Genomic DNA, 16983 nt, shown 5'->3' with positions numbered 1-16983 from the left:
CAAGGAATTCACGTTTAGACAGATTTGTCCCCAAGAAAATTTAATTAAAATTTTGTCCCTAACCTTCTTAGCTACACACCAGATACGTCCCCACACCAGGTTCAGCCGGTCAGGTCTAAGATTGACGTCCTACGTGGAGGTAACTTGGCTGACGTGTCGGGTTAAGAGTGACGTGTCACGTGGAGGACAATTTGGTCCCTGTGCTTGCAGGACAAAACGACGTCGTTTTGGGGCAAAGGAGAACGACGTCGTTTTTTATGGGACAAATAGGTCCCCGCGATGGAGGGCAGTGCAACCAAACGATGCCATTTTATTTGGGGGGCCAATTTGATATACAAGTCTCTTCATATTCAATTGTTTGTGAAATTACTCCATACCCCATTAGCTCTGCTAGGTTTTACGAAGAAAACTCTTGCATACCTCCATCAACATTGTGCATACTCATTGCTCTATTCATAGTCACTGGTGACGTTGATCGTGAAAGTGGTTGTGAAGGAAGTTGGTTCAACACTCAACCGATCAAGGTAAGTGAAACGTTTTTTTTACTTAATTATTTTTGAATTTCTGATTTTGGTTGCATGCATTGTAGTGGATAGTTGTAGTGATTAGCGATATTGGATATAATAGAAAATGAGTTGTACTTGTTTATTTGTTGGCATTTAGATGTCGGAAGATGTGGTCCCAGTGTTTCATCATGGTGGAAGCTTTGTTCGAGATAACAAAGGTGTCTTGGTGTACATTAATGGGAAGGTGGAAAGGTTTCCCCCAATGGATGTTGACCTCATTTGTTTCTTTGACTTGAAGAAACTTTTTCTGGACTTGGGATACCATGATTATAAAGCTATGTACTGGTATGATCCCACATCTAAAACTCTGAAGTCTGGTCTACACCCGATTCATGAAGATAAAGAAATTAGAGCGTTACAGAAGAATAAGATACAGAATGAGGATACAGATGAATTTTACATATATTTTGACCATCCAGTACTGGAAGGGGTGGAGGAGATATTATCTGATTCTGATGAAGGTGCTGCGGAGGTAGTTGTTGAAGATGCTGGGTTGGACAATGATGCAGACATTGGGAGTAGTTCTAGTGATGATGATGGGTATGAATCTACAGAAGATGAGCCATATAAGCCCCCACCCTCAGGTTATGGATTTTCTGATTCAAGTGAAGATGAGGGGTGTTAAAAAAAATAGTGGAAAGAAAGGGAGAAAATGTGATAAGGGAAAGAAAAAAACTACAATGAAAGCTTCAAAGCCAAATGTCAATGTTACCAGAGGTTCCAAGGCTAAGACCCAAGGTAAAAAAGCAGGGTATAAGAAAGATGGATGTGCTGTAAGTGGTGGAAGTGGCCTGAAGTGAGGAAGAATGGTGATGGTGGGCCAAGGGCAGTTGGGCCTGACAGTGATGAACCAAGCCCAAATGACAATAATGGGCCTCATGAAGTTAATGGGACTGAGCCTAGGAAACCTTCAACCTTTGCAGAGGAGATTGGAGTGGAGCCAAGGGATGAGTCAGAAATTGATTTTGAGTATGAGTCAGAGGCCTTCTTGACTCCTCCAGACTCAAGTGATGATGGGGGTAAAGGATTTAATTGGCCTCAATATGATCCAAATGCAGATTTTGGAGAAGTTCAATTTCAATTGAGGATGGAATTTGAGACTTTAGACCAGTTCAAAAAGGCTCTAAAGGACTATACTATAGCTGAAGGGAGAAGAACATTTTACATGAAGAATGATAAGAGGCGGGTGAGAGCAGCATGTGTTCATGGAGGGTTGATGGCTGGAAAGGAGATACAGAAGGATAAGGCCAAAGCAAGACTAAGAGCTAAGAGGGAAGCTAAAGCAAAAGAGGGTGGATCAAACGGAGGCCAAGAGGAGAATTCAGTTGATGACATTCCAGCTGTGGCCAATTCTACTGAAGCTAACCCTGATCAAAATGCTATCAAGCCAGGGTCTGAGGCAGTAGGTGTTAAAGAACAAAATGCTAGCTAGCCAGGGTCTGACACAATAGGTGATAAAGCACAAAATGCTAGTAAGCCAGGGTCTGAGGCAGTAGGTGACAAAGCACAACATGAGAAGAATGATTGTCCTTGGATTATTTATTGTGCTAGGAACTCTAGGTCCGGGGCCTATCAGATTAAGACCTTTAATCCTGTGCATACTTGTGGTAGAGAGTTTGGAAGCAACATGGCCGATCAAAATTGGGTTGCGGAGAAGTTGGAAAAAAAGCTTCTAAGTCAGCCAAGGCTAACCCATGCAGAGGCTTGGGATCATATCAAAATTGATTATAATGTGATTATTAGTGATAAGATGTTGTACAGAGGTTTGAAGATAGCAAGAGAGAAGTATGTTGGTAATGAGAAGGCTCAATATGGAAAGCTTAGAGATTACCTACAAGAACTACACAGAAGCAATCATGGTTCAACTGCTCTGTTAGCAGTGGAGCCAATTCCCCAGTCCCCTCCACTGTTTGACAAGTTATATGTGTGCTTGGATGCGTGTAAAAAGGGGTTTAGGGCTGGTTGTCGACCGTTGATAGGGTTAGACGGGTGCTTCTTGAAGGGTTATTACGGAGGACAACTGCTGTCGGCGGTGGCACAAGATGCCAACAATCACTTTTACGTGATTGCATACGCAGTGGTTGCTAGTGAGACTAAAGAAAGCTGGAAATGGTTTTTAGACTTGTTGCAAAATGACTTAGGCCCTACTGCAGTTGAAGGGTGGAACTTCATCAGTGATCAGCAAAAGGTAAATGCTACCTTTGGCAAATTTTTTGTTACTGTTATGTTAAATTTACTCTTAATTTTGCAACAATGATTAATTTAGTTATACCACACTTCAATTTTGTATAGGGTCTGATGCCGGCGATGAAGGCGGTTATGCCGAATGCCCATCACAGGAACTGTGTTAGACATATATGGAAAAATTTCACCAATAAGTACAAGAGCAAGCAATTGAAGAATGTCGTATGGGCTTGTGCTAAAAGCAGTACGAAGGCAGAGTTCAAGGAGCACATGATGAGACTAAAGAAGGTAAACAAGGATGCATGGGCTTACCTTGCAAAATTCGACCCTGGATGCTGGACAAAATCACATTTTAGTCACTGGCCGAAGCTAGATAACATCACCAATAACATGACAGAAGTGTGGAATGCCAAAATAGTACACTACAGAGGAAAACCCATTTTGACAATGCTGGAAGAATTGAAATGCTACATCATGAGGAGGATGGCCCAGCATAAGAGAGTTTTGAGCACCTACACAGGCATAGTGGCACCAGTGCAACAAAAGAGGATTGATGACATCATGAAAGAATGCAAATACTGGACTGCTCAATGGACTGGTGATGATGCCAGACAAATTTTTGAGGTGCAGTATCACATGAAGAAAGTGGGGGTGGATCTAGGAAACAGTACATGTTCCTGTAACATGTGGCAACTTACAGGTAATTGTTACATTTTACTTGTATTAATTTCTTATATAGTGCTCCATTGGAATTTTTCTGGGTTTGAATCTTAAAGGTTATTTTCTATGGTGTGCTTAACATGCTGTTGGGTTTGAATTTCTGATATATTCATCATATGTTAATCACAACTCTAATTTACATGAGACACTAGGCATCCCTTGTGTGCATGCAATGGCTGCAATTGGCAAAAGAGGGGATAGACCAGAGGGATATGTCCATCAATGGCTGAAGATGGATGCATTCAGGGCTACCTATGCTCACTCCATAAGCCCTGTCAACAGTGAGGAATATTGGGATAAATCTGGAGTAGTTAGTTCCATACCCCCCAAAATTAAGAGACCAATTGGGCGTCCTGTGAAGCGAAGGCGACCTGATGCAGTGGAGGACGGACCTGATGGGACAAAGGCCAAGAAGACCTTCAGAGTTACATGCTCCAAGTGTGGAGATATTGGTCACAATTCCAAAACATGCAAAGGGGCACCCCAACAAGGATCATCTTCAAAGGCCAAAGGAAAGAAGAAGCAGGCCCAGCCACAGTATGAGATGGCTGACGATTGGATTTTTGACGGTTTAGAATTTCACAAATGAAATCTCGTTGCAAGTATAGTTTCTAAACCAATCACTAATCCTTTCATACAAAAAGTTGTTTGTCACTAAAACAAACCCCTAAATTTATAAACCGAAGTATTCGAACCTCGGGTCGTTCTCCCTAGGAATTACAATGAAGTGTCTTGTTATTGGTTATGGATTATTTTGGGGTTTTGGATGAGAAGCATGAAAAGTAAATGGCAATGAAAATAAACTAACAACTATAAAAGGCTCTTGGTAAGGTGTGAGAACTAGAAGTCCTATCCTAGTTATCCTTCTCAATTGTGATGAAAATTGTTCATTGCTACCACTTAGTTAACCCTTACTAATTAAAGGAAAGTCAAGTGGATGAATTGACTTGAGCTACAAGTTCTAGCCAACTCCCAAGGAAAGACTAGCTTTAGTGCACTTCAAACCAATTAGCAATTTCTCCAATTATCAATCAACAAAGGAATTAGATAACTCAAGTGTCACTAATTACTCTACCTAGGCCAAGAGGAACAAAACCTACTCTAAAATCCAACCAAGCATTTCATCAAACACTTGGAAGGCATAAAAGGAAAGCAAAGTAAATTGGTAACAAAAATAGAATCTAACAACAATTATGGCAATGAATTAACAACAACAATCAAAAGGAACACAATTATTATGAATTACCTCTAATTGAATTGAAAGAAAATAGAAGGAGCAAAAGTAGATCTACAACAAAACATAAGAACAACATAAAGGAAATTACAACAAAAGAATAGAAGAAGATTGAATGTAACTACAAGGAATTGAGAGATAGAAGTGGAAAAAAGCAAAGATTAAAAACATAGATCTAAGAATTAAACCTAATCCTAATCCTAATTCTAGAGAGAAGTGAGAGCTTCTCTCTCTAAAACTCTAAACTAAAAGTGATTAGTGGTTGGAAGTGATGATGATTGGTCAAAAGTCTTGATCCCCTTAATCCTTCATCCTTTTATTCCTTTCCCTTAGCAATTTGGCGCCAAAAATGGGTTCAGAAACCCTCTCAAATCGCCAGGCACGTGTTGCATTAGTGAGGTCATGTGCCCTCATCGACGCGTGTGCGGACGGTACGCGTGCGCGTCCCTGGCTAATTTCTGCGATGTGCGCGCGAGCGCCTTGTGCGCGTGCGCGTGCATGGCTGACTTTGCTTCTTTGACTTTTTATGCTTCTCTCCACTTGTATGCTTCCTTCCCTGCTTCCTTTGATCCATGCATAGCCTATTTCAATCCTGGAATTACTAGCAAACACATCAAGGCATCTTATGGAATCAAAGAAGAACTAGAATTCATCAAAATAAGGCTTAAAAAGCATGTTTTTACACTTAAGCACAAATATGGGAGAGACAACAAAATCATGCTAATTCCTAGGTTAAATGTGACAAAAGGTTATCAAAATACTCTAAATTCAATGCAAAACAAACCGTCAATTTGGGGTTTGTCAACCTCCCCACACTTAAGCCTTAGCATGTCCTCATGCTAAAATAAGAAGGAACTAAGGGTTATGACATTTATTGAATGCAACTAAACTATATGAGTCCTATCTAAATGCAATTATCTAAAGCAATTGGAAATGCTTAGTTCAAACAAATCAATTCTCAAGAGAGCATGTGTAAGCACAAGAGCTAGGCAATAAGGACTAAGTCCAAACCACAATTGTATTGAATTGTCAAAAAGAGCTCAAACTTGCAAGAATATAGATAAATTGGGTGAATACATGTGATTGAACTTTTGAACCCTCACCGGATGTGTATCCGCTCTATTCACTCAAGTGTTTAAGGGTTAATTCACTCAATTCTCTTCTAATCATGTTTTCCAAAATTTGATTTTCTTCTAACAATCAACACTTATTCAATGCATGCATACATTCATCATGAGGTCTTTCATTTAGGTTGTAATGGGGTTAGGGTCAAGGTAGGATCATTTATGGTCAAGTGGACTAGGATTTGAATCTTTGATTAGCATAGACTTTCCCACCTAACCTATTTAATGACCTATACAAATGCTAGCTATTCTAACTACCCATTCTTCACTTTTTCTTACATACTCATGCATTTTCTTTTCATTTCACAACACTTATGCATTGATTCTTATTGAGGTGCACTTTGGGGCATTTTGTCCCCTTTATTGCTTTTCTCTTTTTTTTTTCTTTTTCTATATACATTTTTTTTTCTTTTCTTTTCATCATTTTTTTTTCTTTATATATATATTTTTTTCTTTTTCTTCTTTCAAACTAAGTACAAGAACATCAATGCATAAGGTCTCTACATTTAATCAATACATGAATATGTGCCCAATTCCTAAACATAAAGGTGTACTGCCCCTTTTTATCCCATCCAATGTTCCCAAGCCTCACCAACTTTGAATAATAAAACACTCCCACTAGCCTAGGTCAATCAAAGATCCAAACAAGGACTTTTCATTGGTTTTCCGCCTTAGGCTTGTAATGTGCTAAAATAAGAATAAGTTGGTTAAGCATAGGCTCAAAATTGGCTAACAATGGGGAGTAAAAGGTTGGCTATTTGGGTAAGTGGCTAATGAAATAATGGCCTCAATCATATAAATGCACAAACACAAGAAATAAACGGATATATAGAATCAAGCAAATCAAGGATCACAATCATGGAAAGAGAACAATTTCACACAAGAATGGAAAATAAATGGTTATAAAATGTATCCACACCATTAGGCTCAAATCTCACTTGCTTATGTTCTTAGCTCAAAAACCATGTTCCAAAATAAATTCTTTCAAGCAAGTTCAACAAAAATTTTCAAATTGGTAGGTTACCCTAAAACGGTTTCTTGGAAAGAAAATCATCACCCTAACCAAGTAGTCCTAATAACAAAGAAGTGGTAAGAATATGTACAAATTCTAACTAACATGCAACCTATCATGCAATGCAATAGCTAATCTAATTAAAGAAAATAAAAAATTTGGTGTTGAAAAGGAAATTTTTACCCATGGAGATCGGTCAGACGACCTCCCCACACTTGAAGATTGCACCGTCCTCGGTGCATGCAAAGGAGAGCAAGGTGGATGGGTTGCTACAATTGATGAGCTTCTTCGAAAGGTTGTGCGAATGACTTGTTCGTTGCCCCATTTGAAAGCTTTTCCTTTCTCCCTTCTTGGTGGCCAACCTAAAAGGAAAGAAGAGGAAAGAAAATTAAGCCTACAACAAAGATATCAAAGTAAATAAAATATAGGCGGGGGCTAATGCCAAATAAGAGTATGATTTCCCACTACATGTTAGCTAAGCATGTGAGTGAGGAAACAATGTAAGTTAAGGCATATCATTAAGCTCGACGCAAGAGTAAAGTTAAAGTATGAAGAGTGTGTTGAGCATCAAGTTCAAATGAGAAAAAGTGGGTCATGAAAGACAATATGAGGTCATATCAATGCACAAAGACACAAAAGTCATACAAGATGAAGCATTGATTTAAAAGTTTCATCACCCAACAATATCAAACAAGTCAAGAAGCACCAAAATAATGTAAGAAAGTCTCAACAATTGAGTAGGAAAGTTCAACACCATTATTAAAATGGAAAACTTAGAAAATAAAATGAGAACAAGGTAAAAAAAAAACAAAATTAAAATGCAATGAATGAAGATAAGCAAATGCAATAAAAGAAAATGGAGGAAAAGAGAGAAAAAAAAATTTTTTTTTGTTTGTTTTTTTTTTTTAGTATTTTATTTATTTATTTATTTATTTATTATTATATTATTATTATTTTTTTTTTTTATTAAATTTTTTTTTCATTTATATTAAAAGAAAAAAAAAATTCTAAGAGAGGAAGAAAAAAAAAATTAGAAAGAAAGAAGAAGAGAAGAGGAAAGAAGGAGAAATGAGGAAGGAGAAAAGCAGGGAGCGAATCCGCGCGCGCGCGCACAGCGCGCTTACGCATGGATGCAGCAGGGATAATCCGCGCGCGCGCGCACAGCGCGCTTACGCGTGGATGAGCTTGTGCTCCCAGCACAATGCTGGCACAACGCGCGCACAACTCTCTGGTTTTTGTACCAGAAGTTGCGGAAGTGCAATGTGCGCGCGCGCACAGCGTGCTAACGCGCCGATGGCCGTTTTTTTTTTTTTTTAAAATGTTTTTGCACCAATCTCAGCATTCTAAACCTCCAAGCATCTACCAAAACACCCTAAAACCTTATTTAACATACTAAACTACCAATTAAACTCAACTATCTAAACAAAACACGAAATTAAACTAATTCTACCAATATATACAAAAGAGAAAATGAAAGGATTTTACCATGGTGGGTTGTCTCCCACCTAGCACTTTTGTTTATTGTCCTTAAGTTGGACTTATGGGGAGCTCCTCATCAAGGTGGCTTGTATTTGAATTCATCCTTGAACATCCACCAATGCTTGGACTTCCATTGTGCTTCATCATTCAAAGTTAATAACTCCAAGCCTTGATGGAGTTCTTCACAAACCGTAGGCTCCCAAAGTTGATCCTCTTCTTGTAATCCGGGATCCCACACTTTATTTTCACACCCATCTTGAAGTTGATCATCATTATTAATCCATCCGGGTAGTGAACAAGATGAATTCTCTATGAAGTGCCCAACAATCCTCCTAGACCCATCTATTTGAGCACTACTCCAACCTTTATATCTCATGTTTGATGCATCAACCATAATGAGCCTTGATTTGCAACGCCAACCACGAAACATCTTTCGCTTACGCTTCATCCCACAAAGGATCCTAAGTTGACCATCCGTTTCAAGCAAGCCATACTCAAGTGGGACAATAAAGCTAATAGAAATGAATTTTACCCACTCAAGTGAAGGAGTAGATGACAACCTAGGCAAGGATGCTTCCAAAGATCTTGACAAAGCATAACCAACCCTCGTTCTTCTATTTCTAGGGACTTCCACCTCTTCACAAGATCTCTTAATCTCAATTCTTTGTTCAACAATTTTATCTAAACCTTTTCCTTTACTCAAATCGTAGTAGGGAGGGTGAGAGAAATTTACCTCCTCAACGCTTTCAAATCCAACCGGAGAAGGTTCTTCATGCTTAAAGGATTCTTCACCACTAAGACTTGATGCTTGATCTTCATCACCAAGGGGACTCAATTCTTTCTCTATCCCATCCAAGTCTTCATATGGGATATGCCTTGGAAGGTGTGCACTTTCCTCCCTAGCATCAATTTCAATCATCTTGGAGGGGTTTTGTTCCCATGGAGGCTCCGCATCTCCTAAGTCTTCTACCACTTCTTCCTTGTCTTCAACAATTAAAGCCTCCTCCAATTGTTCCAATACAAAGCAACTTCTGTCATTTCCCACCGAAGTTTCCAATCTCTCCTTCATGCTTTGTCCTTCATTCGATTCTCCACATGTAGCCATGGGAGTTCCTTGAGTGTTCAAGCATTGGGAGGCTAATTGATTTGTTACCGCATCCAAGGTGGCCATGAAATTTTGCACGTCCCTTTTCATCTCTTCTTGCCCTTGAACAAGAACACCAAAGGTTTCATCCATTAGAGATTGGGGTGGGTGGAAGGGTTCATTAAATTGGGGGGAGGATTCATAGTAGGAAGGTGGTTCTTCTTGGTAGGTTGATTCTTCTTGGTAGAGTTGTGGTGGTTCTATGTTTTCCACTCTTTCCACTTGTTGCACAACACACTCCATGGTTGCTTGAAATTGATCCAATGCTTCCTTGAGACGATCCCTTGACTCTTGTTCCTCTTGGATAATATGATTAGGATCATGTGGCTCTTGGATCAATGGATATGAGTATTCTTCCATGGAAGGTTGTGGTGGAAAGTAGTATTCATCTTGTGATTGAAAATTTTCATATATTGGAGGTGGTTCATCTTGGTAATAATGTGGAGGAGGTGGCTCTTGAAAATATTGATGTTGGAATGGTGGTGGTTCCATGTATGGTTCATATGGCTCATAAGGTGGTTGGTATGGTGGGTAAGAATTAGGGTCATATGGAGGTATTTGGTGAAAATAGGCTTGTGAGTGTAGTTGAGGTTCATGTTAAGGATATGACTCATAGGCATATGGTGGTGGTTCTTGAAAGTCACAAGGAGATTCACCATAGCCATTGGGTTGGTATGCATCATAGAATGGCTCTTCTTCATAGTGCATTGGTGGAGGTTGTTGCCATGAAGATTGATCATATGTATATGACTCCACCCACCTTTGGTCATCCCATCCTTGATGCACATCTTCATTGAAGTTCCCATTTCCTACAACATAGTTGTAATCACACTCATAGCCAAAGTGAGAATTCATAGTAAAAGTAAAAATAAGAAACAAAAGCTAACAAGAAATAATGAAACAAAGTCCTAGAACAAGCAAAACTAACAAGCAATCCAAAAATCAAGCTATTCACAATATTCACATATATACAATAACCAATAACATAACACCATTGCAACTCCCCGGCAACGGCGCCATTTTGACGAACGGATTTTTGACGGTATAGAATTTCACAAATAAAATCTCGTTGAAGTATAGTCTCTAAACCAACAATAATCCTTTCATGCAAAAATTTGTTTGTCACAAGTACAAACCCCTAAAATCTATAAACCGAAGTATTTAAACCTCGGGTCGTCTCTCAAAGGACTTGCAGGGTAGTGTTCTTGTTATTGGTTATGGACTTGTTTATTTTGGGGTTTTGGATGAGGAATGTGAATAGTAAATGGTAGGAAAACTTTATTCACAAAATGGTCTTGGCAAGGTTTGGTTGTCAAGGGTCTTCATCATTATCACTAGCCACAAGTATGGTAGTTGCAAGGATTAATCCCACTTAGTCATCCTTAAATCGATTAACAAAGGAAAGTCAAGTGAGTTATATCAATCCTAGTCCATAAGTCCTAGCTTTCCACTAATTGGATTAATGAAGGCTAGAGTTAATGGCTATCAACTATCAATCAATTGGACACTAGTGACTCAAGAAATCCTAAGTTACCTTCTCAAGCCAAGAACATAAAATTCTAGTCTAACATTCTTCCAAGCATTTAATCAAACACTTGGAAGGCACAAAAGAAAAGTATAGTCAATCACAACAAGAATGAATTCTAACTACAATTGAATGTAAAGAATTAACAACAACAATCAAGGAAATCACAATTATCATGAATTACCTCAAATTGCATTATTGAAAGAAAATAAAGAGAACAAGAGTATCTCAATTATAAAACCTAGAAACAAAATAAGAGGAATTACAACAAGAGAATAGGGATAAAGAGAAGAACCAAAGTGTAGCAATCATCAATTGAAGGTAGAAGTAGAAGGAGACTTGAATTAAACCTAGAACTATGAGATCCTAATCTAACCCTAATTCCTAATCCTAATTCTAGAGAGAAGAGAGAGCTTCTCTCTCTAAAACTCTAAACTAAAAGTGATTATATGTCAAAAAGTGATGATAATGATGATGATTGGTCAAAAGTCATGATCCCCTTAATCCTTCATCCTTTTATTCCTTTCCCTTAGCAATTTGGCGCCAAAAATGGGTTCAGAAACCCTCTCAAATCGCCAGGCACGTGTTGCATTAGTGAGGTCATGTGCCCTCATCGACGCGTGCGCGGACGGTACGCGTGCGCGTCCCTGGCTAATTTCTGCGATGTGCGCGCGAGCGCCTTGTGCGCGTGCGCGTGCATGGCTAGCTTTGCTTCTTTGACTTTTTATGCTTCTCTCCACTTGTATGCTTCCTTCCCTGCTTCCTTTGATCCATGCATAGCCTATTTCAATCCTGGAATTACTAGCAAACACATCAAGGCATCTTATGGAATCAAAGAAGAACTAGAATTCATCAAAATAAGGCTTAAAAAGCATGTTTTTACACTTAAGCACAAATATGGGAGAGACAACAAAATCATGCTAATTCCTAGGTTAAATGTGACAAAAGGTTATCAAAATACTCTAAATTCAATGCAAAACAAACCGTCAATTTGGGGTTTGTCAATGGCTGTTTCTCAATCAGTCCCATTATCTCAGGTAACATCTATTGCATTAGTTTTCACTTGCAGAGTCTTAGTTTGCATTATATTGTGGAGTTGACTATTGCCCTGTACGCGGGGACCTATCTGCACCATAAATGTTATTCTATAGGGACTTAATTGTCTTATAAGTTATTTCTTGGGTACCTAACTGCCTTATAATTGGTTATACAGAATGAAAGATCTGTAGAAGGTAGCCTGGAAATTCCTAATACTGCCTCTCATGAGACTCAAACTGAAAATCCTCCCTCACAAGCCACAACTAATGTCTCAAGCAAACTTAAGGTATGCTACTTGTAATTAGATTAATGTGTATGTTGAAAGTTGTAAGAAATATACTGATAACCATCTTGTAAATTTCAGGCTCAGCAACCGTTCAGACGTCCGAAGCAAACAATTAGGAGGTCTCAAGTACAGGAGAGTGTCCGTGCAGATACGACTGCAGCTACCACCAGTCAGACAGCATCTGGAATGTTTAAATTCATCCCAACACCAGGCTTGAACCAATCTAAGAAGAAATGACCCTTTTAGGAATTAGTGGGCAACTTATTATAAACACTATATTTTGTTATGTTTGAGGAAATAGAACCTCTTTGCTTGGTTTGTTTTGTTTTGGTGTTCTGTTATTATAAACACCATTGATTTGGTTCTGTTTGAGGAAATAGAACCTCTTTTCTTGGTTTGTTTTGTTTTGGTGTTCTCTATGTTTAATACAGCAGACCTTTTGTTTAGTTTGGTTTGCTTTTGGTGTATGTTGAAAGAAATAGACCTTTGTTTTGGTTCATTTGAGTTATGTTGCTACTGAATCAAATTATTGTGTACTTAAAATGTTTTGAATATCAGTTACTTCACCCATTTGAAATATGGCTGCAACAACCCAAAAGCAATGTATTTCTATTATCCTATTTGACCACAGTTGAGTTAATCAATATAAGGCATGTCCATCTAATATCCATCTAACCATGAATACACATTTCAATACAATAACTTGATTATTAACATAGAATCCAGTTTGCCTAAACAACCACCACAAATATGCAAAACACAACCACACCTACTAATGCACCACATATTACACCACTAAGAAAGTCGAACACATTATGCTTCTTCACAAATTGGTTATCCACATCTTTCTTCCACAATAAATCCTCCAATTGCTTCACTCTGTCTTCCAAGCCATCATTCAACCTTACAACACCTTCATCACCCGCACCAGTGTCCACAGAAGCCAATCTATGCCCTTCGACTACATCCTCCATCGCATACCCAAAAATCTCATCAAACCATGCAAAAAATTCACAATAACCTTGCTTCTCCTGCAATCACAACAACATGGCAAACAATTTTACAAACCCATGGTAATTATCACACATGACACAACAAAAACACTCTCCAATACCTTGAAATATGGACAACCAAAGAAGAACCTATTCGGGTTTTCTGCCGTGCGCGACCTGCATATTACAGCTAATGTCCTGCAGAAGCACTTGGGATGTTCTCCTTTTCTCAGTCGACCCCTCCCGATTCCAGTCGTCCCACTGTCAGCACTCAACTCGCCAGTAATGCTTCTTCCACATCGTCTCCGACATCCAGTTGACGTCGTTCCTCCACTAGTCATCATCAATTCCAGCAACCATCATCAACTACACGACCTAATTTTAAATTGAGCCCCCAAATAAAACGGCATCGTTTGGTTGCACTGCCCTCCATCGCGGGGACCTATTTGTCCCATAAAAAACGACGTCGTTCTCCTTTGTCCCAAAACGGCGTCGTTTTGTCCTGCAAGCACAGGGACCAAATTGTCCTCCACGTGACGCGTCACTCTTAACCCGACACGTCAGCCAAGTTACCTCCACATAGGACGTCAATCTTAGACCTGACCGGCTGAACCTGGTGTGGGGACGTATCTGGTGTGTAGCTAAGAAGGTTAGGGACAAAATTTTAATTAAATTTTCTTGGGGACAAATCTGTCTAAACGTGAATTCCTTGGGGACCTATTTGGGGTATTACTCTAAAGTTTTTTTCCTAAAAAGATGTGGATTAAAGTCTTTTATTAATAAGACCTAATAAAAGACAACAAAAATACTATGTACACATAACAAAATTACCACTTCCCCCTTCTTCTCTGCAACCACTACCATTACCACTACTTTCCTATAGCCATTCAACTAATAAAAAAATAAATCAAATAAGACAACACAATATCTAATAGGCTCTTTGGTCTTTATAGTATAATTGATAAATCTAACAAACACTAATCAAAATTCATATATATAAACAATAAAATATACATTAAAAAAAATAGAGAACCAATGGAGGAAGATGTAGTAGGAAATAGAGGTGGAAGAAGATGAATACGATGTCATGAAAGAGAGGCAAAAACAAATGTACATCCAGAGAAATAGAGGAAGAAAGGTACATCTAGAAGATGGCAGCGAATACAGAGATCTGGACGACAGACATGACATTAAGCAAAGGAGGCTGCATTGATTCTTGTAGAGGTAGCAATGGCGGAAAATACTGGCGAACAGCTGCAGATCTTGTGACGTGCGAATGAGATAGTCGGCGGCGGCAGCACAACATGCAAAGGAGATAGATGGTGGCGACGACAACAACATACAAAAGAGATAGACGGTGGCAGCAGTAGCAACATGAAAAGGAGATAGATGGTGGCAGAATAAAGGAAGAGTGGTAGAAGAGGAAGAAAGGAGGGCGATGGTGCTGACAACGACGTCTGAATTCATCATCTAGTTTATTTTCTTATTTGTCAAATAATTGCATAACTTTCTGAAGGTTCTAGAAGGCTTAGAGAAGGGGGGTTGAATCTATAGCTTTCTTTAACTTTGAATAATTAAGCCTTAAACACAGATCTTTGAACTTGATTTTTGTTAAGTTTGTGCAGCGGATCAGGAGACAATTTTATTTTGTCTCATAAAAACCAAAAAATAGAACTTAAGTAGAGAGGAAGAAGATGACATAGCCATGAATCCTGATTCAGTTATCTTGTGCAATACAACCTACATCTAGTCTCTACCACAAAGTTGGTGGAATTTTCACTATGATCCAAGTATTATATACACCAATTCCCTAGGACTCATCACAATCCTATCTAGGTACACAAGTTTCAACATAAACTTGACTTGGTTATACTAATACCTAGACTCACCACACTAAGTTTTTACCCAACTTAGCAAGGGATACCTCTCATGTACAAGACACAAGACAAAAAATACAACAAAAAAAAATCTGAAATTACTCTTGGCTTTTCTCTCAAGTATATCTCTCAGCCTTTTTCACTTTATGGCTTTTTCTTAATGCCTTTTTTTCTTGCCTTTTACCTCTCAAAGAAAACTAAGAAAGATATATATTGAAACAAAAATACAAAACAGTAAAACATGAAGGAGATGATGAATAACAGCTTTGACTCTATGCACTGAACCCAGCATCTGAACTCATAACCTTGTTCTACATCTTGGCGGAGTGCTCCCTTTAGTGTAGGTGCAATGCTTCCAAGACTTTAAACTCAGTAGTAAGGATTCACTCTTTGCTTTCTTTCTCGGGTTCTCTCTCCTTTCTTTCCAAACAGATTCAATTTTTCTTTTTGTACTTTGTTCTGAGCCAAGATTAGCGTTTCTCCTAAGTCAACTTCTTTGACCTTGAGCTTTCAGAATTCATCCATTCTCTTTCTTCAATCAACCCCCAAAATTAGGGATTTCAAATCTGGTTCTTGTTTAGACCGAGGAGTGCAGAGCAGCAGAGATTGAGTTTGCTAAGTGATATTCCCAAATCCAAATCCTTGAAAATGTGCTTTGGCTCCAGGTAATAATTTTAACCATTGATTCATAGCAGAGATTATCAACCACTATTTTCTTCATTTTCCTTTAAATGGCATTGCAGAGAATAGGAGATGAAGTGAAGAAATCAACTTGCATGCAAATGGAAATTATTTACCTTTACCTCTAATTTAGCTTAACATGCTTTGATTTGTGTGATTGGACCTTGCTTTCTTGGTTAACCTTTCTCTTTCTTTCTTCTCTGGTGTATGAACTTGAGGATGAAGCTCTCTCTCTCTCTCTCTCTCTCTCTCTCTCTCTCTCTCTCTCTCTCTCTCTCTCTCTCTCTCGTGTGTTTACCCAAAGTGCACTTGTGAACTCTTGCTGAGATTTGATTCAATGATGCTTGATAATAATTGGCTTGGTTTGTGGATCAATATTCCATTCAGGATACTTGAGTCCGTTAAGCTTCGTTACTTTGGGCTGCTACATAATTATTTGGGCCTGCATCACTCAAATGAAACAATTCAAACCAATTGGGTGTTTAACCCAATAACTCAATATTTGTCATCATCATTAAATTAATTGTATTATAAACTCAACAATCTCCTCCTTGATGACAAACATAGTTTTAAAAGAATTAACGGTTTTTCTTCGTTTAGAAAGGATTTCGGATTTTGATATCAAATCTATTGTTTTGAAAAAATGCATAAGGCGGTTATTAATCACTGTAACGATTTTATTTTCACGTTTCCTATTATGGTAATTCTGTAACCCCATAGTGAGAACTCTTTCGAGGACGATATTCTCACTCCCCTACAGGTCTTTTCTTTTCAGGTTATGGATGACGAATTTCGGGAGAGCTTAGTTATTTCATTTCTGTTTAAATGATGTGTTGTGTTGTTTTAGTTACTTTTTCCCTCGCCTTTATCCTTATAATTTTTATAAGAGGGATAAGAATTTGATTATGCAATAATTGTAAAATTATATATATATACTTTGTAAGTTTTGATATTAGTATGGATGTAAGTTAACTTTTAAAAAGGCTTTTGAACGGCAATAGCTAGGGTGTTACAACTCTCATTTGGTTCTACTTTTGATTTTAAGGCTATTCTCTTTTTCTTTGAGTATTGGCTTGTGTGTGTGGTTTCATAAGTAAGAAGTTTTCCTCTTAGCTCATCAT

The 16983-nt window shown here is 38.4% G+C and overlaps 1 protein-coding gene across 1 annotated transcript; it reads left to right on the top strand.

Moving 5' to 3' along the window:
* The first annotated feature begins 2193 nt into the window (after nucleotides 1-2193).
* Nucleotides 2194-12549, top strand: LOC112736149 (uncharacterized). The gene is made up of 6 exons (XM_025785486.1): nucleotides 2194-2754; nucleotides 2859-3450; nucleotides 3623-4039; nucleotides 12012-12025; nucleotides 12202-12312; nucleotides 12391-12549. Exons 1-6 carry the CDS (start codon nucleotides 2194-2196, stop codon nucleotides 12547-12549), a joined length of 1854 nt encoding a protein of 617 aa, XP_025641271.1.
* The last annotated feature ends 4434 nt before the right edge of the window (nucleotides 12550-16983 follow it).

The sequence above is a fragment of the Arachis hypogaea genome, chromosome 13 (genome assembly GCF_003086295.3).
Source record: "Arachis hypogaea cultivar Tifrunner chromosome 13, arahy.Tifrunner.gnm2.J5K5, whole genome shotgun sequence".
NCBI classification, from domain to species: domain Eukaryota; kingdom Viridiplantae; phylum Streptophyta; class Magnoliopsida; order Fabales; family Fabaceae; genus Arachis; species Arachis hypogaea.
This window is presented reverse-complemented; position numbering and strand designations above follow the sequence as displayed.